Here is a 25,696-nt window from a genome sequence, read left to right as displayed (position 1 = left end):
CTGTCATGTATTCATTCATTTTCTTATCAAGAGTGTTCAGTTTATCTTCCAGTTTCTGTATCCTTTGATGAACATCAGTCAAATCAACCGAGCCCCCACTACTTGCTGCTACTTGTGATGCTTCTCTCTCGAGTCGGCGGGACTTGACTAGTTTAGACTCTATCAGCTCAATCCCGTTCATATTCATTTCTTTCCTCACGGACTTCATGAGGGCGAGCTGTGACGAGCTGTGATTGGCGAGATAGGGAAACACTTTCACTGGGTTAAAGTTTTGAAGTATGTACTCTGTCTGCTCTATCATCTTCTCGGCAACCAGTGGCTTCACATGCAGTGGCTTGACATTGATGTCGTACGATAAAGGCATATCATTGAGAATAATGGAGTTATTATCAGGGAGTATGTCTTCTAGGGTCTCGCTCTCGTCCACCACTGTGGTAGTGATGAGTGACTCTTCTGTTCTGAGGTTAGAGACGGTGACAATGGCTGAGACAAGGTGAGAGGGCACGTCCTCCTCGTTATCAATACCAAGACACATAACGGCTCTGAGCGGGAGCTGAAAGTGCTTCAAGAGGTTAGGGAGATACTCTCGTATGTCGTGCGGTGAAGTTGAGAACTCGCCATTGCACTCCTCGTGTAGCTGCTTCTCCTTCCCAGTTGATGCTTGAATACATTTCACATAACGTCTGTTGCCTTCTTTCTGTACTACCTCTTTCACATAGAGCAGCTCTTTAGCCAGTACAGAAGACTCTGGACTCACTCCCCGAAAGGATTTCCTTGCTCTAATGACTTTGGGGAGAGAGCGACAGATCATTAGATCACCAGCTGTCTTGAAGACAAACCCTGTCATTGCTTCCTTTTTGTTAAGGTTGGGGTCATGAAGGAGAGCAAACTGAAAGCTAGTGTTAAATGGAATGCTATACAATTCTCCGTTTTCATCCTCCACAGACAAAACTTTGGACCGTTTGAGAAAGCTTGCTATGAACCGCTCGCCTTCAGAGATCGATGCCTCTTCACTGCATGCTGAAAAACCAAGAGAGACCTGAAAAGCAGCCGGCAAAGTTTCTTGATTTTGATTAATGAACTTCAAGAGACTAACACCATCAGACGGATGAGAGGGAAATTGCGGAGTATTAAACTCAACGTCTTCATAACTATCCAGGTCATCATCGTCATCATTGCTAGTAATGGGTTTGCTTGACATCTTAACTGCTGGAGGTGAAGTGGGAGGAGGAGGAGGAGGAGCTTTACGTTTAGTGACCTCAACTGGAGGAGTGGAAGTAGCCGTGGGAAGTGGTGGGAGTGGTACGGCACGTTTCAGGGGAGGGGTCTTAGGTGGTGGTATTTCAGGAGGAAGGGGAGTAGAGATGTGAGCTTCAACAGACGAGGACCTATTAGCTATCTTTTCTGATCCAGTTTTAGAACCTAGCCTCTTAGTGATGCTATTATGCACGCTGGAGCCAAGTGCTGATATCATCCTGGCTGGGGACTTTGTTGGACTTGAATTTTCCGGGGCCGGTAGAGACTGTTGCTTCCTTGGTAATAGTGGAGGAGGTTGTGCATTAGGAGGAGGGAGGGGTGGTCTGTCTGCTACGGGATCAAATGTATCGTACTGTGCAAATGTGTCATATTGTTTTCCAAACGGTTCGTACGTGACGGGGGCGGGTCTGTGTTGCTGCTCTCCCAGTTTCCTTGGAGGAGGAAGAGGAGGTGGAGCACTCTCACCAACGTAATAAGTATCGGACATTTTGTAAACTAGACAAGAGAGGAGGGGAATTTATACAGATGCTATTGGAACAGTCACATGATTAGTACAATCACTACAACAATAACACTTAAAATAAACAATAAAATAGACAATAGAGATTGTTACAATAACACTGGGAAAATATATCAAATGAGTGATTTATTGAGCCTCTCTAAACAAATGAAATGGCATACTTAGTGACTTGTAAATACACACACAAAAAACTGCCACACAATTATACTCACTGTGCTGGCGGTGGTGTGAAATGTAAATAATATCAAATAAAAAAATTAACTGAAAGGCAAACAGAGTGATCTATACTATAGTAAGGAAACAGGATATAATACAGACCATAGAGTAGTAACAGACTGGCACTACTAGTACTGACTATAGTAATCGACCCCAATCTGTTTATTTATCATAAAACTGATAACAATACTTCATTTTAATCTGATAATTCTAATAACACTGATTTTTACTTGTTATTACTATGGAAATTGATTCGATTACAGTGCTGGTATTCACTATAGACCATCTAATGGAAGCAAGGACATACCACGTACACAAGCAGACAGAACTGACTGTACACACAACAGTTGATGTTGCGGTACATATACGTTCAGTCAACAGGGAAAAAAAAGCAACTACAGTTGCACAAACAAATACACAAGTACAGTCAACATAGCATGCAAAGAGGTCCAGAGATCACGTACACAACACAACATCACAAGCTATTTTGAGATTTGATAATTGAATGCTATATTGATTATTATCAATTCATGAGTCGGTCGTCTGAATAGACTAGCTGTGCTAGTAAAACAATTCAATTAAAATAGCACATAAGGTTCGTAGTGGGCTGTTAATTGTACTATGCAGTGTGTTTTATTCTACACAATACCTGCATAGCAGTAATTCCTATCTTATTACTAGCAATTATTATGAAGGCTATCAAGTTTGTGGCTGTTTGCCTACTCTATCAATGCCCTGGCTTCACTATCAAAGCTCTTGTTACACTGCATTCATACACACACACCCATCTTTAATAATTTGGAAATGATATTAAGGTTTATTTTTAATTTCTCACCAGATTAATGTAACATCAACACAATAAGCTCCCTTCTTTGTGTACTTGGTGAAAGCTATTAGCTATACAAACAACACTGGTTTATGTATATTAGGAATTGTGTATGCCATTCAATAAAAAAACAACACTGGACCCATTACGGGGATAAAGCAGGAACTACCCAGTACACGGAGAAGAGGTCTACACACACAAAGATAGAGAAAAGGATTTGCTTGCTTAAAATATTAGGCTAGCATTGAAACCATACATGTATCTATGCACGTTATCTTTAAGGCATTGTGATAATTATACATCAATTGCTACTTGTTAAAATTAACCTCGAAATTAACACAACAAACAAGCCCTTTACACTGCATGCTGCACACTTACTGACTCAAAATGAGTAAAAGCAAAAGATGCAAGCATATAAACACATAAATTTAGGTCTAACTTACGATGTGAAACTCCAAAAACTCAAAAGGCTTACTCGGACTTGCTAAAGTTGAAGTAAAGTGTACATACAGAGCTAGCTACTGGGCGTGATTTTCTAAGATCTATGAATAATAGATCTAATGATTATTTTATATGCTAAAACAGGTGTGGCTTAGAGTTTGATGAAAATTATGTTGGTGGTGTTGCTGAATTGCTGACTGTCTGAGCTTTGAAAGTAGAGGCCTGCTGAAAGATGGAGAGAGGAGGAAACAAACGTGAGTCTTTAACTGAAGAATTACTGCTATGTTTAGTGTGTTGTGTTGTAGATTTATTGGCAAAGCTAGCCTTTGCTTGTACACATTGACAATGAATTAATTTATATAGATCTATATGCATGAATACTGAATAGGACATTATTGCAGGAATAAGTTTTCACATTAATCAGCTTTGTAAATGGCATTTTTATTTATATGCTTTACTTTAAAAAAACAGAAAGGAAAGGAAGAGGGTACAAATAGAGCTCAAAGAAGTAGTAATGTTTGTATAGTCTAAATCACAAGAGGCAATCCCACACACTTTGCCATTATAATGCTAACTGTCTCATTCACGTACTGTGAACCTCATTATACTAATAATAATATATTAATTTAAATATATGTCCCTTTTAACATAAACTATGTATGCATCATATATTACCAGTGGACTTTATATTGACAAATTGCCTAATCGAATGTAGTATGGGAACTGTGGAGACCCTATAGTTGAGCTTTCATTCAGTATGAATGTGCTCATTCAGTATGAATGAATGAATGCAGCTGCATCATTCCTATTGTTACATGCTTATGCATGTTATGTCATACAGTGTTGTTTTCATATACCAAACATTAGTCTACTAAAACATTATATCACTGTTGTTAAGATAGTGTTTGTGTGTGTGTTTGAAGTGGGTCTGCTAACATGCCAATAATATGAGTGACACACTAACTTGTCTTTAATGCTAGTATACGCTAATAGTTGAAAAGAGAAAGGAAAGAGTACAATTTGCTTTTGTTCAATTAATTTTAATTGGCAGTGAATAGAAATGTTTGTGCTTCATTTCCTCCATTTGCTCCTATTGTTTGTATACAATACTCCAGTTCTTCACTCAATCCTAATGATTTTGTATGTATATGTACATTGCTTTGCCAATAACTGATTGAGTTATTCTTCAACTTTGTGATTTGTTTATTGTTTTTGAGTTGAAATTAATAAACAAAGCAATGACTATGAATGTCATTTGCTTGAGCACTTAAGATACAATCATTCTCCTGCTATTATACATGTACATGTACATGTTCACTTCAAAGATTTGTGGTTACTTCATAAAATTATTTTGTTGCTGAAATTCAATTTAGTGTTGATTAGTTGCACATGTATCCCCTCTGATCTCTCTCATCTCTCTCTCTCTACACTTATATGTGTGTAACCTTTGCCATATAAAAATTATAATATTTAATGCAATTTTAAACTTTCAGATTGTGGCAATATTATTACAAATGGAGGTGCAGTGGCTAGGCTTAGTCAGGTTTGACTGGTTTTGACTTACCTGCTTGGTAAACTTGTTAATGTTATCATAATTCAACTGAGATTTGTAATTATAAAAGCTGGTTCATTATTAAACTAATAGTGACACTATAGTAGTAGCAATAGTGTTTGATTGTAGATAGAGGTTAGAGATAAAAGCTCTGCTGAAGCTAAAGAGAGAGAGGGAGAGAGACTTGATTATTGTAAGAGGTTATATTATCTGATACTCCATCATTACCTTTTGTGGGCTTGTCTTGTTAGTTACACTATAAGCACATTGTGGTCATGGAACTTGAAATTTATTATATTAACTTTGAATTATTTCCGGTGTTATATGAATAATTTTTATTATGTGATTTTATTGTGGTCTCATTGTATGCTAATTGATACTCTTATCTTCCTTCTCCTCCTCTTCAACAGAGAAACCACCTCCAAACCCAAAGCCTTATCATTTAACTACTAAACCAGCTACTACTACTAAACCCTCACCCTCTCTTCCCTTGAGATCAATTCCCTATGGACAATCATACACCAACACAGCATACCCTAATAATGGCACTAATGATGAGGAGTACCTAAGTATGGATGGTATAGGACCTACTTCATATCCACCACCTGCGACTGCTTTAGCTTATCCTCGTCCTCCAATACCCTATCCTCCTCCTCAATCGAACGAGAACCGTCCACCTGAACTACCACCGAGAGATGTAATGAGACCTGTCTCTAATGGTAAGCATTACCAGCTGTGTTGTACATGTACGTGTGTGTTTGTGTGTGTATTTTTGGGGGGTAAAATTTTGTTATTGTTTTCATTCCTTTACAGTGAATGTTAGCTTTTGGTTGTGTTCCTGTTGTTCTTACTTTATAAATTTTTTATATTTTTATTCTTTGCCATGCGTATAGGCACGACATTCCAAACCTATGTTGATGCAAATTCAAAAAGCTTTCCTTGTGATGTCATCATTGATACTGGCTACTATGGTGGCCACGGCAAGTCCTCGCTGTACGAGGAACAACTGACGCTTCATTTTGAGATGAAACTCCGCACGGTACGTGGTAAAGTAGACCGTGGGGCCACCTATCACATCCCTCTATCATCCTCGCTTCAATTCAGTCTCCTCCATAATCCTACTGATAATATCCAACAGGCCATGCTGGGGCATTACTTTGAGACTGTTGGACATATACTGGCCCAACCATCACGGAACAGACCATTGGTAAGATGCATGTGTACATATACATGTACATGTATTCACGCTTTATATATACATGTACATGTATTCATGCTTTATATATACATGTACATGTACATGTATATATGAATGTACATATATGTACATACATGTGTGCATATTTCTGTAGTTGTATGGTAGTGTGTGCATGTGTGTGGGTGTGTTTCATTAATATTTGGTAGTAAATAGAACATTAGTCGGTCATTTATCATTTATAAAGAAACCACAACACAAGCGTATCGGATTATTATTTAATTTATAATAGTGCATGCACTGACTGGTCCAGTTGTAAAACCAGTAAAACTAGTCTGCACTTGTACTCAGTAAAATTTTAATAATGCAAATACATGTAAAAAAATAATTTAAAAAAGCATAAGCTGTGGTATTTACAGTTAATTTTATTCCTCTCTCTCTCTCTCCTCTCTCTCTCTCTTCCTCTCTCTCTCTCTTCCTCTCTCTCCTCAGGCTATATGTGTTACCCATACCTACACAGGTCCTAATGCTGAGTCCAGTGTATGTGAAGGTGATATTCTCCTCATCAGTCCTCGAGTCCACACTCGAACCTTCAAGCAAGGGAAATTCATGAAATGCGTTGACATCGAGTCGGGAGAAGTCAAGATGCTCCATGAGAACTGTGTCGCCGGTTTTACAACTCAACCGGAAAAGATACGCATGAGCCTCAAGGACTTCTGGAACCATAAGTACTGCCCTCCTCCATTAAAGGTAGTCATGACTCACTCACTGCCTCAGGTGGTGCTGCCTCAGAATGCACTGGTGACACTATTGGCTGAAGAATGGGAGGAGTCTGTCATAGCAACTCACATGCAGGAACTGGAGCAGATGACACAGTCCGCAGCAGCAAATGGTACCCAAACGATACGTATACTAAAGGACATAGGTATATCGGTGAAACCAGCAGAGGGAAATGGGTCTAAGGACACAAGCAGTCTTCAACAAGAGACCTACCACCTGTACAACGAGTTTGATCTAGTTTATATCAATCAGCATCTTTTCTCCGACGATCCGGTTTGGCCTAATTTCGAGGAAGTTCAGTCAATGTTCTACAAGTCAGTGATGAAGGACTGCACTCAAGACTACTCCATTAAGAAACCAGAGAGCCTCTTGAAGAATATCAAGCGTCAAAAGTCAATAAAGAACAGTCCTCTCTCACGCAGGAGATTGTCCACTAGTATTGACCAGGTCAATGCCCTTGGGACTGGAGTGAAGAGTGATTACTCACCAGTTACCTTAAAGGGATCCATACCTGAGAATAGTGCCTACGGAACTGTGGGTGACTCACAGGTAAATTAGAAAAAGAGTGATTAATAAAAATAAAACAATTCAGTGTAGTAGCTATTACCTATTAAGGCCTTCATAGACTAGGCAACTTGCTGCTAGCAACATTTGTGGTTACTCTGATCTTGTAAGCAACATGTTGCCAAGAATAGAAAGATGTTCTATTTTTGGCAACATGTTGCTTGGTTGCTAGCAAAAGTTGTCTCATGTATGAAGGCCTTTAGTAGCTATTAGGTATACTTAGTATTATTAATGTTTATATGGTAGGGTATGCCACCACCAGGGCATGAGGCATATCCAGTGGTTCATGATGGGACTGAGGTTATACCTGATGTAGCTCACTTGTTGCATGAAGTCAACACTGCTAATAGACAAATGATGATACACGTTGAAGGACTTAGAGGTAAGGAAAGAATAATAAGAATAATATGTACATATGCTTAGTAATCCCAAAGTCCCTGTAAATTTCAGCAAAAATAGTGAGGAGAGAGTTTTCAATTTTTATAATTTTATCTGATACATATGCATGTTTTTATGTAATGTAGCAAGTTTGAGCTAATTCCGATCAAATTAAATTTTTTTATGAATTTTTAAAGTTGCTGTAAAATTTGGTCAAAGTCCCTGTACTATAGTACAGGGCATTTGGCCAAATTTCACCAAAAATGAAGAGGAGAGATTTCTCAATTTTTATAATTTTTCTTGATTCATATACATGTTTATATGTTGTATAGAAAGTTTGAACTGATTCCAATTAAATTTGGATTTTTTACGAATTTTTAAAGTTGCTCCAAAATTGGGCCAAAGTCCCTGTACTATAGTACAGGGTATTTGGTCAAATTTCACCAAAAATGAAGAGAAGAGAATTTTCAATTTTTATAATTTTTCTTGATTCATATACATGTACTTATGTTGTGTATAAAGTTTGAGTTGATTTTGATCAAATTTGGATTTTTTAAGAATTTTTAAAGTTGCCCCAAAATTGGGCCAAAGTCCCTGTACTATAGTACATGCATGGTCTTGGACCAAATTTTGACAAAAATGACTACGTGAAAATTCTCCATTTTAATGATATTTTTTGACAGATATACATGTACTGATGTTGTGTATAAAGTTTGAGTTGATTCTGATCAAGTTTGGATTTTTTATGAATTTTTAAAGTTGCTCCAAAATTGGGCCAAACTTTTGAGCTAAGTCTAATAAAATTTGATTTTAAAGTTACTCTAAAAATTTTGATCAAATTAGCAACAGTAATCCTATGAATAGAAGGTACTAGTATCCTTAAGGGACACATTTAAATCCAGCTCAAAGGATATTGTCCATTTTTCCCAACTGATTCACAGAAAGGGATGCATTGTTATTAATAATAAAAATGCACACATGATCTTTATTCCAGCTGAAGTAGTATCTCTATATTTACTAACATCAATGCATTATTCTTTTAGCTGAAATTGAAGGTCTTAAGCAAGACTTGAGGCAAACCAAATCAATTGTTGGTTCAATCAAAAGAGGTACCAGCATATTAGCTCCAACAATAAGTAACCTTTTATCCTTTTGCTTCTTCAGAGATGTACAATGTGATTGGCAAGCTTGAGTCTGACGTGACATTGTTAAAGGAGAACATTGGCGAATATGTATCTGTTATTAAATCTGGAGCTACACCCGTTGAAGTAGAGAATAAGGAAATATTGAAAGCGTTTACATCAGACCAGGTAAATGAATGTATACTATATAGTAATGTCGGACCTGCTATGTGCATTTAATGCTACTAGGATAACTGATAACAACCACTGAATTAACAAATCAAGCTAATTATATATACAGGCATTCTCTCTCTCTTTTCCTACTGCCCTCTCTCTGTATGTAAACACATTGTTTACTGCAAGCGAGCTACTGCAACTATTCAGTTTCATTCACTAGCTAAATCACACACTTTCATTACTTCCTTAACACTGTATGTCACACAGTGTTAACGTATGCCAATTGGGAATTGTATATTTTAAATATAAACGTATTGCAACTGGAATACAAATTACTTAATATCTACTATGCTACAAAATGTATTAAAACATGAATTCTAGGTACTGCAGGCCTTGGATCTGCTCTCCCTCTCTCAGTATAAAAATACCTTCTCTGTGAAAAGGGTGACTGGTTTGGAGCTGGTCCAATATAATGACACTGTCCTCTCACAGGATTTAGGCATGACAAGCCAATCTGACCGCATAAGGATGATGCTCTTTATTGAGGGAAGAGAAGCTGTTTGGAAGCTACTAGAGGCCCAGTCTCAAGCAACTGAATAATGACATTGATGATAATAATAATACGCTCATCCATGCACATACATAACATTAATGACTTTTGTGTTTATTTTTTATTTCTCTTGCAACCAATGCAGTGTACAGTGTTAAAATTTGTTTTTAATGTTTGGTTGCATTAATTTATTGTGTTTCTCATGTTCTTTTTTTTATTTTGTGCTTTTTTTGTTGGATTTCAGTGATAATTATAAGGACACGTGGAACCATTTTGGAAAACATAGTAATGATTGATTGTGTACTAATAACTTGACCACATAAATTTGATTATTAATTAAAAAACGGAAAGGGATAGATAGGGCCTTTGTAGACGCTCCTGACTGCATTCTCTCTCAGTCTCTAACGTCCTTTCTGCCAGCAGCCCTTTATATACTGTTCAAATACGTGTGAAATCCTAGTCCCTGCTATTGCTATACACTGGACTGTACAAGGTAAAACGAGCCAGTGGCTCACAGTTGTTGTAGAGTAGTATTTGTAAACATATCCTAGTATTTAGTCTATAAATCTCGTTATGGCATACTCCTGCCTTCCCTGCATTAAACCGTGCTAATGCCATTAGGCCAAGGTCTTCATTTCTATTCCAATCCTTTGTAGCCTGTAATTTTTGAGCCTGCAGTTATTTTAGGTCAGAGACTGTGAGTCTGTGTGTTGATGAACTGAATGAGCTGTATATAAGATAACAGTATGCTATTGTCTTTTTCTTAGGGTGTTTCTCATTGATATCAGTCTGCATGCTAACAGTGGTAAATCAAGTACTGCATAATGCAACCAGGACGTCCTTTGCCACAGTTGCCAATAGAGCGACCACTACCTGAGCTACCTTACTCCTCTTACGATACTTTACCACCAGCCCGCCCGGTGTCTAAGACTCCCCCTCCCTCGAGGAGAATTGCCGTCGAGCATGACATTGATACTCCTCCACCATTACCTCCTGTGTCGGCTCTTGCAATGGTGAAAAAGTCCCAAAGTGCTTTCTTTAATATGGATAATAAGGTACAGCGCCCTAGTCTCCCTGATGCCTCTGTTCGTCCTCCATTGCCGCCTCGCAAGTCATCAGTTCCAGTGTCATCATATCATAATGCAACAACCCCGCCCTCCAAACGAGAGAGCACGTCAAGCTCCCTCTCTACCGATAGATCCAGCATGTACGACATACCTAAATCAATGAAGTCAGGTGCTGGAGTTGGAAGGGGGCCTAGTAGCGTCTCGCTGGATTCAGTCTCTGTTTGTAGTTTTGGTCGGGCACCCTCTCCTGTCAATTATGTTCCTGTATCGGAGTCAATGTCGCTCAAGCAGCTGGTCGCGTATCATCAGAATGAGTTTCCGCTCCGTGTTGAGGTCTCTGCTGGTTATTTTGGGGACTCTGAGTGTGATACTTTCTCCGAAGGAGATCGTCTTAACTTTCACTTCATCAAGCAGCTATCAGTCGCTGTCATAGAGACTGGTACTGGACAACTGGTCAGAGTCCCATTGAATTCTGCTGCCCGTTTCTCACTCATTTATGATCCAAACAATAATCCAAAGGAAGCAGTTACTGGGTTTGAGTTTAAGTCTGTGAAGGATGTCCTTGCACAAAAGGACATGCCAAAGATAATATGTGCCACAAAAGCTCATGGGAATCCGTCAAATGTATCTCATTCAGTTCAAGCTGGTGAGCTCCTCCTCATTAATGAAGTGAAGCATGGTCGATTTGGAGGTCAATCCCTTATATGCACATCCATTGAGAATGAGAAACAAAAGCGTCTCCCGGAAAACTGTCAAGGGTTCTTCTCCACAGCTCCCAATCATGTCATGTTGTATCTTCCAGAGCTTACTAAGAAGTTTGACCTCCCGTTGAAAGTAATTGTCAGCGAGTTGCCAAGCAGCGGTAATCTTGGAGGAAGAATATCCGACTCTCTTACAATCAGAGAAATTGTTACTATTGTTAGTGTCAATAAAGAGTCAACAATCATTGCTACTCCGGTCCCAGACGAAGAGGACACACAATTTAGCAACGACAATACTTCCATGATGTTTGACATTCCTGTCGACTTGGAGATACTCGAGGTGCAAATAATTGAAGAGAAGAACAGTGACGAATTTGAGAAACTCTACGTCGATACACGCCAGCTTCTCGACTCTTTTGATCCTTCGAAAACAGACAAACAAGTGAGGGTTGGTAAGCAGGATGATTTATATTATACTGCCATACGCGAAGACCACAAGAACGTTGGTATAGAGCTACTGGCTAGTGAGAGTATCTATAGTGAACCGAGACAGGTCCTTGCTAGAAAGAAAATGGAGAATGCAGTGAAGGAGAAGCTAAAGTCTTCAGTTGAGCAATCTTCAACTTCTTCATCTCCGCTGCCCCAGATAATAGAACCAAAATGTTTACCTTCAGACCAAGTAAGTGTTTTGCCAATGCACACTCACTCACAGCCACATAACTGTGCGTAGGCAATGGTCCTCATGTTTTCATGAGATCGTTATTTTGTTAGTTTCTGCCAATTATCAAAACAGTAAGAGTTAATCTGGGGAATTTGTGTTAGTTTTATATTCAAACTTCAAGCCTGCCCACCATGATTTCAATCTCTTTGAGTATGAGTCAACACACAATCAGTGCCCAGATCTTGTAGATAGAGGAAGATACTACATGTACGATTACCATAATAGCAGAAATAATTTATGATGACATTTGTACATTGTATTCAACGATGCAGTAAATTATTTGGCTAATCCTACACACTCTATCATTACTCCTCCTTTGCATTCATTGCTGTACCTCTTGAGGAGGATGAGTCTATTAGCATCTACTACTGGGAAAAACAAGCTATTTGAATAATAGTAACTGTATGGGATTGATTGTGTTGGTTTCCAAAAACAAGTAATAGCTAATGCTTATCATAAGAAAGGTGATGGGACAGGAATTTGTCGAGCCAATCACAATTACAATTATCCTTACGTAAATTTACACTAGTACACATATCTATATGGGAATGAGTTCCTTTAAACTATTAAGTTATTGCTACTACTATTCAATTATATAGACAAGTGACTCCAATGATTACTATGCCATGGATCTCGGATCATCAACAAAGCATTCGCCATCTCGTTCACCCTCTCACTCTCCACTGCCACCATACAGTGGTACACCAATGCAAGATGCACCTCTGTACATGATGTCAAAACTAATGATGATGAACGGCCATTCACCCGATGTTGAAGAGCTGAGGAGAGACGTTATGGAGATGAAGGGGTCTATGATGCTACTGAGACAGCAAATGGAAGGTGGGCATATATTGATAATAAGTGACATAGTAATGCATTGATGTCTGGTATGCATTTAACCGAATTAAGGATTGTTTGTCTGATAACACTGATACTCTTAGTGTACAAACATTGACTATTAGATGACATCATACATGGGCCTATAGTAATGCATTTAGCACCAAACGATTTTCAGTCTCAATGAAAATACCGAATGTTCGTGAGAGAAACACATAACTTAATCTTTTGTTGGCATCTCCAGTGACTATCAGTAGTTTATTCTCTACGCTATGATGCCTTGATGTTTGGTACTAAATGTTTCCCTCAAGTTTGTGAGTTTTGATAGTTTTCCAAAAAAATTGATCCTCAACTCCAAATATTATGTGTACTCTGTTTTAAATACACACATACCGATCATTTGCTTGTCATAAGTTCCCCTCAAGATAAGCAGGCAATGAAAAGCTATTGATGATCAATGTACACACACAGCACAGCATGTGTTTCTGCATGTACATTACACAGTTAGAGGACTCAACAACAATTAACTATTACCATTCCATTTTACTCTGATAGCATTATTTTATATTATTTTAATGTTTTAGGCTTGCAGCAGACAATAAACAGCCTTCAGTCAGCAATGAGTGCTCAGCCTCAGACTACGAATGGTAATTATGTGGATATGCTCCCATCAAAAGACTCTATTGTATATAAAATGTCTTCAAAGGAGGTAAGTAGTATCATGACTGTATACACTTTGCATTACACTTTGGCTGTGCATTGATCAAAAACATGTTAAAATTCTGCCTAGAAAAAAAATAGAGATAGTTGGAGACTAATATTGTTTTTTTTAAATTAATGTACACCATACTAGTAGACTACAGTATGATGCTTTCTGTATGGTTATTAGTATTAGTTGCATGGTTGGTCTAAGTGATGAACTAGTTAATTTAATTCATTTGTTGAGGTGGTTGCCCCGACCACCCCCGACCACCATAGGCAGAACTATAATGTACTATGTTTGTGCTATGTATGCAATGGGGAAATTTTATTTAATCCAAAATATTTACCTGATTAGCTTACAACTATTATCTACTCTTGCTTACACTAATACAATGATTGTAAACAAGGCCCTTACACACTGTTACTGTCTTGTCATGACCCTTGTTTTCTCATAGGTATTGCAAATGCTGGATAAACTTAACCTGTCCCAATACAAAGAAATGTTTGAGAGAGAAGAGGTCGACGGGCAGCTGCTATCCGAGCTAGATGAAGACACGCTGAAGAGCGAGTTAGGAATGACTTCAAAAATACATCGAAAGAAACTCTTACTTGTCATTCAAGGCAAACAAACTTATCAGCATTTGGTAGTAGAAACTTAGAGACAGTAACTCTCACAAAGCATTCATTTGTCGTACTTATTATTTGACCTCCAGTTGTAAATTTTTTGTCATTATTTTAAAAATTTAATGTTATTTACAATAATTTTTCTTCAAGCAATCACATATATATTCAAGAAACTAAAAATAATTTTATACGTACATTGTTCACATATTCCTTGTTTACGCTTAGAAGTGTGAAATGAGTTTTTATGCTGTGTAAACAATTTTACAATTTTAGAGACTACGAAGTAAAAATAAACGCAATGATAGAGTAATAATACTGACAGATGTTAAGTTTTAGTAATGAGCTGGTGCATGAAACAAAATTAATGATGACACTAACATAATAATAATAATAATAATATTAATATTAATAATAATAATGACAATGACATTAAAATAATATCTATAGCGTATATATTTATTTATAATTTCACTGTCTATAAGGTCTTTGATAATCCTATAATGATAATGTTACAACAATAATTATTTTTATTCATAATTCTTTCTAACCACTTCCATTACCTGTTTTGCATTGCGGTGACCATACTCATTCGGCATCGTACTGTTAAATGATGGTGGTGGTGGTGGCTGCTGTGATTCCAACTCGCTCTTCAATCTAGTCTTGATTTGATGCAAACCAGCTTGTTTATTTATCAGTCCTTGAATCTGTTCCTCAATATCTATAACAACATGAAGAGTATAAATATAAAAATTATTCAGCAAATACACTATTGCATGTATAAAGTTATTGATACTCACTACTGATTTGTGTGTCCAGTGCTTTTATTTGTGCAGCTAAACTCTCTTGCATTCCCTTTTCTTTTCTGTTCGCTTCTTTTTTATTTCTCCCTCTTTGATGGCTCAGCTGTCTGCCCGATACCACTTCAGTACTGCTCATAGAAGCTCCATGACTATCACTTGCAACATTCCACTTGACTCTTTCTGCATTTCCAACACTGTATCTTGGCGGCTGTTCAATCTCAATTCCTACAGTTCTTCGTCCACCTCTCTGACAAGCAGCCAGTGCTTCAACTGACATTGGATCAACAGTACTAGATGCAGCATTTGATGGTATAGCTGCAATGTTTGCATAGTCCATGGTATCGTAGAGGTGGTCGGTCTGTTCATAGATTTTGTCGACAACCCTTGGCTCAACTACTTGTACTTCTATATCAAGGTTTATTGGTATCTCCACGAGTGGATGGGTAGCATCGTCTTCAGTTATGACGTCAAGTTGAGTGGCAATGAGTGAAGTTTCAATGCTACAGTGAGTCAGCCTTACAGGACGTGAGACCATGCTTGGGGGTAGGTCTGGATTATCTTCCTCATTGATGAACATCTGAAAAGTGTTGGGAAGTTTGAAGTATTTTATTACTTCAGGAAGATAAAGGCAAGTATCGCTGGGTTGTATGGTGAAGAAGCCGGAACAGTTGGACTTTAAAAGTTTTGGCTTCCCAGAAAAGGCATCAATGCATCGTAACTGCTTGTTTCTAGTGATAAAATTTTGTTTGATACTTTGAAGGATGAGTACATCACCACGATTGATTGATCTCTCTTCTGATCCTTTTATTTGCCAGGTCTGTGTTGCTTTAGCAGCTAAAGGGAGTGGTGATAGTGACAGGAGCTTACCAACCGTCTCATAATCAATAGGCTCTGGCTCAGCTTTGTCTTTCTTAGTGGAGCTACTTGTAGAAAGGATCCCAAACGTAGCATTTGAATTTAAAGGGATTCCATAACTACCAAGCAACCTGTCCTCTGCTGCCACTGTCTTTGTGTATTTCACAAAGTGTATTGTGAAAATCTCTCCTTCGGAGATTGACCACTTGTCAGTTGTGCCATAAAACCCTTTGGAGACCCGAATTTGAACCGGAAACTCACTTTTGTACTTACTAACAAATTCCCTGAGCTCCATATCACCAGAGAGAGGAGCGAATTCATGCTCTACATTAGTTGGTGAAGTAAAGGATGGAGTGTTAGTTGGTGAAGTGAAAGGTGGAGAAGATATTGGCGGTCGTTTGACGTCTTGATGATGTGGCTTGGGTTTCGTTGCAGGAGGACCAGGCACAGCATACTCAATCTGTGGTTGGAGCGGATGATGATGCTGCAATGGCTTTGGTGACTGACGCTTGGCAGTGGCTCCCTCTGAGTAGTGTTGATTTTGATTCTGACTGGGTGGAAGAGGCTTGATCTGAGGTGGACTGGGTAGTCTGTACTGCTGTGGCTTCTTGTTATGATAAAGAGCAGCATTGCTAGAGCTGGCAACTGCTTGAGTTTGCTGCATCAGGACTGAGGCTGGTATGAGATTCCTAGACCTATGCAGTGACTGTGTTGCATAAAAAGGAGTTGGACTAGGAGCTGGCAACGGTCTGTTGACCAGTGAAGATGCAACTACTGGAGTGGGACTCTCTCCTCCTCTCATCATCATGATTGATTGATTTTGTTTTGGTATGTCTCTCATGCCTGATAGTTCTTCTACGACATTAACATAGCTATCATCAGAGTCATCGGAGTCATCACAGATACCATTATGTACCTCCATGCTTTTTAAATCGTGTCGTCGGGACATTTTCCTATCATAAACAAAAGTTTTGTTAATATTGTGTGCATTAGAGGGTCGTGTTTGCATAATTTAAACAACTGGTATGTTGTTGTTTAGGAAGAACTCCATACAAAGTTTGAATAATACTCATTTCTGTTCGTGGGTGCACTTACAACTTGCTCCAAACATAAACGGGACGTGGTCTCTATATGCATAGGCAATCTTGCAGTTTCAGTGTATTTATTCCATAAAGATAAACAAATGCAACCACTATGATGTTGACTTACAGAGCAATGAATAACAAGAAGCCTAATGCATACATTGTTTTAGTTACTCACATGTGTCACACAAACAGGTATACTCACGGAACAGTTGTTTCCTACAGAAAGTGCTTTATGCTTTCTTAGCTGCTCCTTAATGCAAAGCAACTTTAGTCCATACACATAAACAAGTCCCTTTCAAATGTAGTTCAGTTTTGCTTTGCTTGATAGCAAGGTATATATTTGTTATCTATACTGTTGCAATTAATATACACATTTTTACTAAACTGGGAATAGGCTATCTACAATCAACAGAAATATTGCAGTACACTCTGCTAAAAATAGATTGCTACATCTTTCTAAAGAAAGAGATGTAGGGCTAACATGATTGGTAGTAGATTCTACAAGTTAAGGATTTTACTCAATGATTTAAAGACTTACCTGAAACTAGTTAATGGTGTCTTCCTTCACTTGTAGATAGCAGTAATTGATCTATATATAATATAATAGCAACTGAATGAACAAGGCTGGCAATCCACAGGTTCTGATAGCTTCACTCCTTCCTATGTCTGTTTGTCCCAGTGACTGAATGTCACCTTAGCAGCGATTAATTAACTATTATTTATTAGTCACTGTTAGCTTAAGAAGTTTACTTAAACTTAAGAATAACATTATTCTACTCGTGGACACATCAGGCACACATGGACACTGTGCTAGCTTTTAAACCCACTCATGCTTTAATATAAACTACAATTAAGTCTCGTCAAATAAATGACTCGCCAGTGTAATTTTTTAATTATATCACTCAAATTTAATACACACAGGAACACAAAATAAAATTACACGCCCCCAAGAAGTCTTTCTTAATAGCATTATTGAAGGAAATGACGAATAATTTTTATTCTCTTAATATATTCTGCTCAATGGGATCATCTCTAACTTCCTGTAGATAATAATAATAATAATAATAAGAAGAATAATAAGAATAACAACAATAACAATAATAATAATAATAATAATAATAATAATAATAATAATATTAATAATAACAATAATAATGAGGATGATGATGATGATTTCTTACTCTGATAACTTGAGTTAAGAAGCACCATGAGCAGAAAGCTCCTAAAAGGCAGTCATTACCAAGTGAGCCCTGCAGAGGAAGGGGTCATAAAGGTTATGTCAACATTAGAGTAAAGGATCACATGTACTTCAATTTCTCATATTAAAATTTTATAAGAGTCTTATTAATAACTACTGACCTCAATTCCTCTTTGCTCTCTCACTTGCCCAACAATATACACCACGTACCCAGCGTGGCCAAGGAGGTTAAATATTTGTACCAATGTCCAGTAGAGGCAGCAATGCATCCATTTGCTGTCCCCAAGGGTTTCAGCTAATTCCCCAACGGCAACACACGAGCAGAAATAGCTATACAAACCTATTGTTATCATGAAAATAATGGCCTAGGGATATCGCTGATGGGTTGTAACAATGAATAAAATTAAAGCGGTAAAAGTTCTATTTCTTTGACTTGAATTACCCTTTTCGTTGTTGCTATTAATATTCATATCACTATTATTGTCAGAAAGTGCACAGCACATTCAGCAATAAAGCTCAGTTTTGCGAATCAAAATTTGCTAGCAGTTTTTATTGCTCATTCTCTTTTTTACACTTACATTATTGTAAATATAAACTACCAAGTTGTTCACTTACACACTGAAACATCGTCAAAACAGCCAAAAAGTGGATACTTAAAACCCCCGTCGTCTGCATCTGCCATTTTGCTGAAGGTGTGGCTAATAATTAGTAATTAATTTACTTAATAACTACCTATTCTTAATTATTATTGTTAATGATTGTGTGATTAAAAAATTAAAGCGATAATATGTAATACAAAAACATATAAACTACTAATTTTCTTCTCTTGTTTCTTTTTTCAACGTTTATTAGCCTACAACAAAATACAAAAAAAATATTATCATTAATCATGTGCCGATTTCTCTTCTTTTTTTTGACTCCCTTTTCCTCTCTCAAATCTCATAACAAACCAGTTTGGATTTAATGAGTCTAACCCATTCATCAGCTTCAGATTCTGATTCTGCATACATATAAAATGTTCTATAGCTTGTCACTAACCTAATAAAAATGAACAATATTCAACATATCATGAATCTATAAGACTGTACAAATAATTATCGTTGCCCTAGCTAGTACTACGTGTTTCCATAAACTTTTAAGGATGTTCAAGAACTTGGTCAAAACTCCTGTGTTTGGTTTTGGGCCAAATTCTTCCAAAAATGAAAAGGAGAGAATTTTCCATTTTTATAATTTTTTTTCTGATGCATATACATGTACTTATGTTGTGTAGAAAGTTTAAGCTTGTTCCGATCAAATTTGAATTTTTTTAATGAATTTTTTAAGTTGCTCAAAAATTGGGCCAAAGTCCCTGTACTATAGTACAGGGGTTTTGACCAAATTTTGGCAAAAATGACTAAAAGAGAATTTTCCATTTTTATAATTTTTTTGATGTAAATACTTGTGTAGAAAGTTTGAGCTTGTTTTGATCAAATTAGGATTTTTTTTAGAAATTTTTAAAGTTGCTCAAATATTGGGCCAAAGTCCCTGTACTATAGTACACGGTCTCGGGCCAAATTTTGGCAAAAATGACTAGGAGAGAATTTTCCATTTTTATAATTTTTTCTGATGCATATACATGTGCTTAAGTAGTGCATAAAGTTTGAGCTCGTTCCAATCAAAGTTGAATTTTTTATGAACTTTTAAAGTTACTCAAAAATCAGGCCAAAGTCCCTGTACTATAGTACAGGGATTTCAGCAAAATTTTGGCAAAAATGACTAGGAGAGAATTTTCCATTTTTATAATTTTTTCTGATGCATATACATGTACTTATGTTGTGCATAAAGTTTGAGCTCGTTCCAATCAAAGTTGAATTTTTTATGAATTTTTAAAGTTACTCAAAAATCAGGCCAAAGTCCCTGTACTATTATAGTACAGGGATTTCAGCAAAATTTTGGCAAAAATGACTAGGAGAGAATTTTCCATTTTTATAATTTTTTCTGATGCATATACATATACTTATGTTGTGCATAAAGTTTGAGCTCGTTCCAATCAAAGTTGGATTTTTATGAATTTTTAAAGTTACTCAAATATTGGGCCAAAGTCCCTATGCTATAGTACAGGGTGTATGACCAAATTTCACCAAAAATTAGGAGAGAATTCTCAATTTTTATAATTATTTCTGATGCATATACATGTATTTATGTTGTGTAGAAAGTTTAAACTGATTCCAATCAAATTTGAATCTTTAATGAGTTTTAAAGTTGCTCAAAAATTGGCCTAATTTTTTTCTCCAGTGCCTATGGTATTTTGTCAAAAATGATTCTGAAAAATTTCTCTAAATTCTCTGATACATTAACTAACTTAAAGCAAAATTCTTTCCCAGAAGAAGTGTCTCTTTCGATTGATGTTGCATCTGAAATATTAATTTCTTTGAGTGGGACTAAAGAGTCCTTGGTTGAGTAATAACACAGCTTGGCCCTAAAGAGTCTGAACCATCTTAGCTTCCAATTCTACACAAAAGAAAAGAATTTATGAAATTGTTAATTTAATTGTAGAAGATGCATATAATAAGTAAATAGTTACCTTTCTGTGATAGCCAAGTTTCGTTAAATAACCAGATTTTGAAGTCACCTATAAATTACATTATCACAATTAAATAAGTGCAGCAAATAATTATTATGATGATCTTTATTTTAATTCAACTCACACTTGATCCTATAGCAGCAGGACTCTTATCACCGCCAACTGTGGCTCCGTCAGGTCCCTCCATTATAACTGGCTCCTCGTACTCAACAAACTCTTTAACACAGCGAGGATAAGGATGAGATAAGTATACAAGTAATCCTAATATAATAACAATAATACGTACAAGCGATTAAGGAAATTGATATTCAATTATTCATTATAAATTATTGTCTATACCAAGTATACCAGGAATGGTATACCAGGAAGAAGAGAAGAGGAATGGAATGGGAGCATTTGTCAACATAGGAACATTTATTGTACAACACATGTTAATATCCAATTTCTCTGCCATATCCTTCCGCCATATTTGCTTTCTTCTTTTTATTAATAATTAATTACCAGAGTCTCCGCTAATGACTGGCTGGCTATCAAAGTGCTCCAAAAACTCTGGTATATTTTTGAACTTTCCTAGACCAAAGCACAAGTGCTTCCCATCCCAAGTTACTCTGTAGTGCTTGATAGAGTCTTTGTATCTATAAGAGGAGGGAAAGGGAGAGGAAAAGGAGAAAAAAAATAAGCAAAAATATAAAAGCAAGTTAGATGTTTTTCTTGCCAAGTTATGAAAGTTAAGTCAGGCAATAAACTTCCAGGTAGAGTGTATGGATGCAATACAGACCAGAGGTTAAAGTTACAGTATCTTCCAGCCAATTAAGTTATGATAGTGTGATCCAAAAGCTGAGGTAATGTTTGGTGATATTAAGAAGATCAATAGGTATAGTGAGCTTCATGACTGCTCCTAGTGCATTCCTTTGACTTCAGGCTGGTCTTGTGTCTGACCAGCCTGAAGTCAAAAGAATGCACAGAGAGCAGTAGCGAAGCATGATTACTATTACTCAAACTGAAACTAAAATCTCATTAAAGAAAGAAAAACCAAATAGTGCTAGCTTTTTGTTAAATGATACAAAGAGTAAAAAGGGACTAATGAGGGTCTATACCAAACACATACAAATATTTCGAGGGACACAAAGATCCTAACTATTACCCAATACATGTACACACTCATAACTTATTTCTACTTACTTTACTGATAGAGTTAATGTGTTTTCGGTCGAGCCACTATCTCTCAGTAAGAAAGTTCCTTCAGGAGTGCTCTTTGATAATAGCAAGCTCTCTGCAATGTGGCGATTTATTTTAGGATGATACCATCTACAGAGGGAAACAACAAACAATATAATCATAAAACTGTACAATAATCACTGGCATTAAGCTAGACCAGTGTTTATGATTCACAGTATGCAGAAAAGTGACCCACACAAAGACAATGTGAAAGTATTCAATAAGATGAGTACAATGCTCCATTGTTTTCATACGGGACACACACAAACAGCAATTTGTATGTCTTTAAAATTCTTGTAGATAAGGCAGGGCTTAGTTAATTCGTTTAATTAATAATTAAACAATACTATGTAACCTCCGTGTACAATTAAAGCATGTAGCTATCATTTTTGAAACAGAAATAGTAAAGTTTACAATACTACAGAACATGTAGAATAATAAAGTATTTAAATGCTTACGGGATGTCCATGTATTTCGGTGCAGAAGTCTTTTTTGCAAGTTTAGCTGCAGCAAAGTGCTGATGGAGTTTTGAATTAGTAAGGAGAGGAGAGGTCTGCAGTGAACCCGTAGAGAACGAAGCAGCCACTTTCAATTCGTCTGGTGCCTATAATTAATAATAATTGTGACTACACGTACAATAAGTAGAGGCATCACACTTGAATTGTTTTTGGTAGTAATTGATTGCATTGGCTACATGACTGCAAGTTAAAATGATGCCATTTAAGGGAGAACTGTTTACATTAAAATCTACAGAACATCGAATTACATAACACGACCCATTGAAGGGGACCATCTTAGCTAAGTATGTGGTATGCAGTGTGTTATTATTCTTAGAGCATTCTTGGTATAACTGTATTTGTGAAAGGTGTTAGGCCTAAACTGTAGCATAACACATAATGGGTGCTATAGAATTGTAACAGCAGCTATGAAATTGTAAGCTTTTATAGGAATTTTGCTGCCCTGGCACAAGTTAATTGGTAAGATCGAGTAGGATCAAAAGGTTTACTTGTGCTTTGTATTCAAAACAGTTACAATTTAAATAGACAGTCTCCTTAGGCTTTCTGTTCCAAAGTTAATGTTTAATTGTGTTTCTAAACCACTCTGCCTCTGACAAGATTGCTTGTTTTTTTTAAATAGACAAAATATATACATATAAAAATATGTATGCTTTTCCTACCTCTCTTTGGCAAACTTCAAAAGGTAAGGACGGCCTGTGTTCAATTTTCCATCTCTCTCCCGGGGCAGTGGATTGTGGTGGTGTCCGTGAAACAATCATATCGTTGTTTTCCTCTTCTTCCTCGCTGGAGTCGCTCCCGTTGTAAGTGACAGGCCTAAGCTCCTTCTCTCTATGTAGCGTGCTTACTTTCTTTCCCCGCAGCCCAGTGGTTCCTGGAGAATGTGCTCCTACAGTTATAGCCTGTTTTGTAGCTACAGCCATTTCCGAGACCATTAAGTATTATAATATTTTTATTCTTAGTAGGAGTGGCTAAAAATAATGATAATATTTTTATTATTATAATCTTTTCTGACACACTAAAAATTAAATAAAAATTACATATATTTGGTTTATAGTAATAAGTACGCTATGTTTCAGTACCAGACAAACTCTCCTATACAAAGAAGAATAGATTAGTACATTTTAAACTGAAGGAGCTTACAAGTTTCCATCTTAGAATTTTAATCCAGTCCTCGGCTTCTTGAGCTGACGTGGCATACAAGAAAAATGTTCGCCATGATGACACAACTCTAAAAATACAAAAAACAACACAATAACTTCCATACAGCAACTGACAGCAAGTGTACATGATTTAACAATAAGAAACAATGCTTGTAATATGAGTATAATACTTGAAACAATAATTCTTGTATTGAGAGTTATCTGCCATCACCATAGAGACATCCTTTAAATTTATAACACGAATTGGAGTTTTATCCTTTAAAGTCGTAAATGATTGCATCAGTACTGCACTAGCTGACTTACTTCTCTTGTTTTGTAGTAGCTGAATTCGTTCTTGTATAAGACAAACCACCGAGTCTTCCAATTCTAAAATAGAAAACAATAATAAATATACTAATTATTGACAAGCATTATACTTTTCTATGCTGCCCAAGTTTAGTTAAGTATCCTTCTTTAGATGCAATCTATAAAAAATGAAATTAATAAAATTAATAATAGTAATAATAATAATGATGATGATGAATAGTAAGTGACAAAAGAAAGTCCAAACAAACTTAAATTAACATGTTTCTTGACAATATTTTAGTACTTGTTGATACTTACAGCAAAAGTGGGTTGGGCCTTTGTTTCAGTGACTCCGCCCTCAGCATGCACTCTGATTGAATCATACACCTCGGGCTCCTTCACACTCCGAGGATAAGGGAACTTTAGTACCGTCAAGATACCTGCATCAAAAATAAGCATAAGCACTAGCTAGCAACAACTGTACTATATATTAATAATAATAATAATAATAGTCTAATTTAGTATTATCTAAGTGTATTATTGTCATTGTATACTAACCAGAGTCTCCTCCGATAACGGGTTTACTCTCAAAGTGACTAATGAGGTCTTGCACGTTTGAGAACTTTCCAAACCCAAAAGTAAATGATTCTCCGTCATAGCGAACAGTAAAATGTTTGACCGAATCTTTTGACCTGAGAATAAAAATAACAAACATTGAAGATAAGAACAAAAGCATAGACACAATCAGTTTCCATGCAATAAGGAACGAGTAACGTTAGCTGTATAAATACTTTCTGGATGTAGTCATGATAAATTAGCTGGTACATGATTTGGGGGATTTGATCCATATATGTATTGCATAGCAGGATTTCCCACATGCACAAACACCTCTTCATTTATAAACAAATTACACACAAACACACACAAATAAAACATTAAAAAAATTAAACACAGACACTATTACTCCCATCATTGACCGGTGACATACCTTACAGAGAGGCTGTACTCCCCAGGGTTAGCACTACTGTCTCTTAAAAGATAACTGCCATCTTCACCAGTTGATATAAGTAAACTCTCAGCTACATGCCGACTGATGTTGAAATGATACCACCTAAATAATGGATAATATAATTATACACTTCTATGTGCACTTGAATTGTTATTTGCATAAACACACACACACGCACATACATACACATACATGTATACAACTTAACTCATTGTATGATGTTTTTTTTTATAAAAGAATACAAGTTAACATTAGAAACTGTAATGAGTAAGACTATACCATAAAAGACGGCTGGAATTATAACAGTTAGTCTACACGGTTTATTCAAAGCTCTACAAATACCTACTATCTATTACACATGCAGTTGATGGAGTATGGTATTGTACACAATATAGTTGTAAGCATTGAAGGCTTCCTGCTCATACTACATGTAGTAAAAGTCATAGCATTATACTAAAAAAAACATTATTCCTTCGTACGGTATGCTGTCCATGTCAGAGGGTCTGTGAGGATTGATTCCATCTCCAGTTTGGATTGAGTATGAAGCATCTAACGGGGGCCGTAAAGGCGGAGAGCTAGCGTAGGATGCTGTGGAGATAACTGAAGTAGGTCGTCCTTCAGGATTGCTTGACAAACTAGCCATTTCAGACTTAAGACTTTCAGTCGACTTTTCCTTCAGAGCGTATAAACACAATAATCATCAGATGAATATCTATTTCTATAAAACCACACCTATTCCAGTTAATTGGGCCACACCTCATTACCTCACAAGAGTC

At 36.7% G+C, this 25,696-nt stretch overlaps 5 protein-coding genes across 8 annotated transcripts; 2 read left to right on the top strand and 3 right to left on the bottom strand.

Moving 5' to 3' along the window:
• Positions 1 to 3,400: 3,400 nt before the first annotated feature.
• LOC109580221 (uncharacterized) lies at positions 3,401 to 9,862 on the top strand. The gene is made up of 8 exons (XM_019993158.1): positions 3,401 to 3,514; positions 5,223 to 5,531; positions 5,706 to 6,019; positions 6,500 to 7,336; positions 7,598 to 7,733; positions 8,773 to 8,838; positions 8,894 to 9,039; positions 9,409 to 9,862. Exons 1-8 carry the CDS (start codon positions 3,493 to 3,495, stop codon positions 9,625 to 9,627), a joined length of 2,049 nt encoding a protein of 682 aa, XP_019848717.1. The 5' UTR covers positions 3,401 to 3,492; the 3' UTR covers positions 9,628 to 9,862.
• Positions 9,863 to 9,978: 116 nt separating this feature from the next.
• Positions 9,979 to 14,367, top strand: LOC100632476 (uncharacterized). The gene is made up of 4 exons (XM_019993164.1): positions 9,979 to 10,070; positions 10,345 to 12,906; positions 13,488 to 13,612; positions 14,061 to 14,367. The coding sequence occupies exon 2, from the start codon at positions 10,402 to 10,404 to the stop codon at positions 12,073 to 12,075; it is 1,674 nt and encodes a 557-aa protein (XP_019848723.1). The 5' UTR covers positions 9,979 to 10,070; positions 10,345 to 10,401; the 3' UTR covers positions 12,076 to 12,906; positions 13,488 to 13,612; positions 14,061 to 14,367.
• Positions 14,264 to 18,874, bottom strand: LOC105315558 (uncharacterized). Of its 4 annotated transcripts, XM_011410271.2 has the most exons (7): positions 18,783 to 18,874; positions 18,329 to 18,507; positions 18,151 to 18,219; positions 17,508 to 18,009; positions 15,027 to 16,837; positions 14,790 to 14,947; positions 14,264 to 14,724 (listed from the first exon to the last, which is right to left on the bottom strand). In XM_011410271.2, exons 5-7 carry the CDS (start codon positions 16,831 to 16,833, stop codon positions 14,698 to 14,700), a joined length of 1,992 nt encoding a protein of 663 aa, XP_011408573.2. In that variant the 5' UTR covers positions 16,834 to 16,837; positions 17,508 to 18,009; positions 18,151 to 18,219; positions 18,329 to 18,507; positions 18,783 to 18,874; the 3' UTR covers positions 14,264 to 14,697. The 4 variants fall into 4 exon arrangements, with proteins under 4 accessions (XP_011408573.2, XP_019848709.1, XP_019848703.1 ...); XM_019993150.1 differs by lacking the exons at positions 17,508 to 18,009; positions 18,151 to 18,219; positions 18,329 to 18,507; positions 18,783 to 18,874 and adding an exon at positions 16,980 to 17,501; XM_019993144.1 differs by lacking the exons at positions 17,508 to 18,009; positions 18,151 to 18,219; positions 18,329 to 18,507; positions 18,783 to 18,874 and adding an exon at positions 17,172 to 17,501 and having other exon boundaries at positions 15,027 to 17,115.
• A 54-nt stretch (positions 18,875 to 18,928) lies between these two features.
• LOC100632352 (dual adapter for phosphotyrosine and 3-phosphotyrosine and 3-phosphoinositide-like) lies at positions 18,929 to 23,432 on the bottom strand. Its single transcript, XM_003382540.3, has 9 exons — positions 23,126 to 23,432; positions 22,407 to 22,552; positions 21,913 to 22,038; positions 21,232 to 21,365; positions 20,855 to 20,991; positions 20,731 to 20,778; positions 20,509 to 20,657; positions 19,118 to 19,205; positions 18,929 to 19,020 (listed from the first exon to the last, which is right to left on the bottom strand). The coding sequence occupies exons 1-9, from the start codon at positions 23,396 to 23,398 to the stop codon at positions 19,006 to 19,008; spliced, it is 1,116 nt and encodes a 371-aa protein (XP_003382588.3). The 5' UTR covers positions 23,399 to 23,432; the 3' UTR covers positions 18,929 to 19,005.
• A 9-nt stretch (positions 23,433 to 23,441) lies between these two features.
• LOC100631809 (dual adapter for phosphotyrosine and 3-phosphotyrosine and 3-phosphoinositide-like) lies at positions 23,442 to 25,648 on the bottom strand. The gene is made up of 9 exons (XM_003382453.2): positions 25,400 to 25,648; positions 24,900 to 25,022; positions 24,470 to 24,603; positions 24,230 to 24,351; positions 24,043 to 24,090; positions 23,930 to 23,992; positions 23,797 to 23,882; positions 23,607 to 23,694; positions 23,442 to 23,558 (listed from the first exon to the last, which is right to left on the bottom strand). Exons 1-9 carry the CDS (start codon positions 25,561 to 25,563, stop codon positions 23,532 to 23,534), a joined length of 855 nt encoding a protein of 284 aa, XP_003382501.1. The 5' UTR covers positions 25,564 to 25,648; the 3' UTR covers positions 23,442 to 23,531.
• Between the last annotated feature and the right edge of the window lie 48 nt (positions 25,649 to 25,696).

This window comes from Amphimedon queenslandica, unplaced genomic scaffold, assembly GCF_000090795.2.
Source record: "Amphimedon queenslandica unplaced genomic scaffold, v1.1 AMPQUscaffold_13521, whole genome shotgun sequence".
In the NCBI taxonomy this organism is placed as follows: Eukaryota; Metazoa; Porifera; class Demospongiae; order Haplosclerida; family Niphatidae; genus Amphimedon; species Amphimedon queenslandica.
The sequence above is the reverse complement of the archived record's forward strand: the minus strand, read 5'-3'. Positions and strand labels throughout refer to the sequence as shown.

Excerpts from the sequence above, each read along its gene's own strand:
- LOC109580221 (XM_019993158.1), top strand. The coding sequence starts at position 3,493 with ATGGAGAGAGGAGGAAACAAAC. Across the intron at positions 6,020-6,499 it reads CATCACGGAACAGACCATTG|GCTATATGTGTTACCCATAC; the intron begins GTAAGATGCATG and ends CTCTCTCCTCAG. Across the intron at positions 9,040-9,408 it reads AAGCGTTTACATCAGACCAG|GTACTGCAGGCCTTGGATCT; the intron begins GTAAATGAATGT and ends CATGAATTCTAG.
- LOC100632476 (XM_019993164.1), top strand. The coding sequence starts at position 10,402 with ATGCAACCAGGACGTCCTTTGCCACAGTTGCCAATAGAGCGACCACTA.
- LOC105315558 (XM_019993137.1), bottom strand. The coding sequence starts at position 16,893 with ATGCAAACACGACCCTCTAATGCACACAATATTAACAAAACTTTTGTT. Across the intron at positions 14,948-15,026 it reads ACTGGACACACAAATCAGTA|ATATTGAGGAACAGATTCAA; the intron begins GTGAGTATCAAT and ends ATGTTGTTATAG. Across the intron at positions 14,725-14,789 it reads GTCACCGCAATGCAAAACAG|GATTATCAAAGACCTTATAG; the intron begins GTAATGGAAGTG and ends TTATCATTATAG.
- LOC100632352 (XM_003382540.3), bottom strand. The coding sequence starts at position 23,398 with ATGGTCTCGGAAATGGCTGTAGCTACAAAACAGGCTATAACTGTAGGA. Across the intron at positions 22,553-23,125 it reads TTGAAGTTTGCCAAAGAGAG|GCACCAGACGAATTGAAAGT; the intron begins GTAGGAAAAGCA and ends TATTAATTATAG. Across the intron at positions 20,779-20,854 it reads CTGCTGCTATAGGATCAAGT|GTGACTTCAAAATCTGGTTA; the intron begins GTGAGTTGAATT and ends TGTAATTTATAG.
- LOC100631809 (XM_003382453.2), bottom strand. The coding sequence starts at position 25,563 with ATGGCTAGTTTGTCAAGCAATCCTGAAGGACGACCTACTTCAGTTATC. Across the intron at positions 25,023-25,399 it reads TCTGACATGGACAGCATACC|GTGGTATCATTTCAACATCA; the intron begins GTACGAAGGAAT and ends TCCATTATTTAG. Across the intron at positions 24,604-24,899 it reads GAGTACAGCCTCTCTGTAAG|GTCAAAAGATTCGGTCAAAC; the intron begins GTATGTCACCGG and ends TTTTATTCTCAG.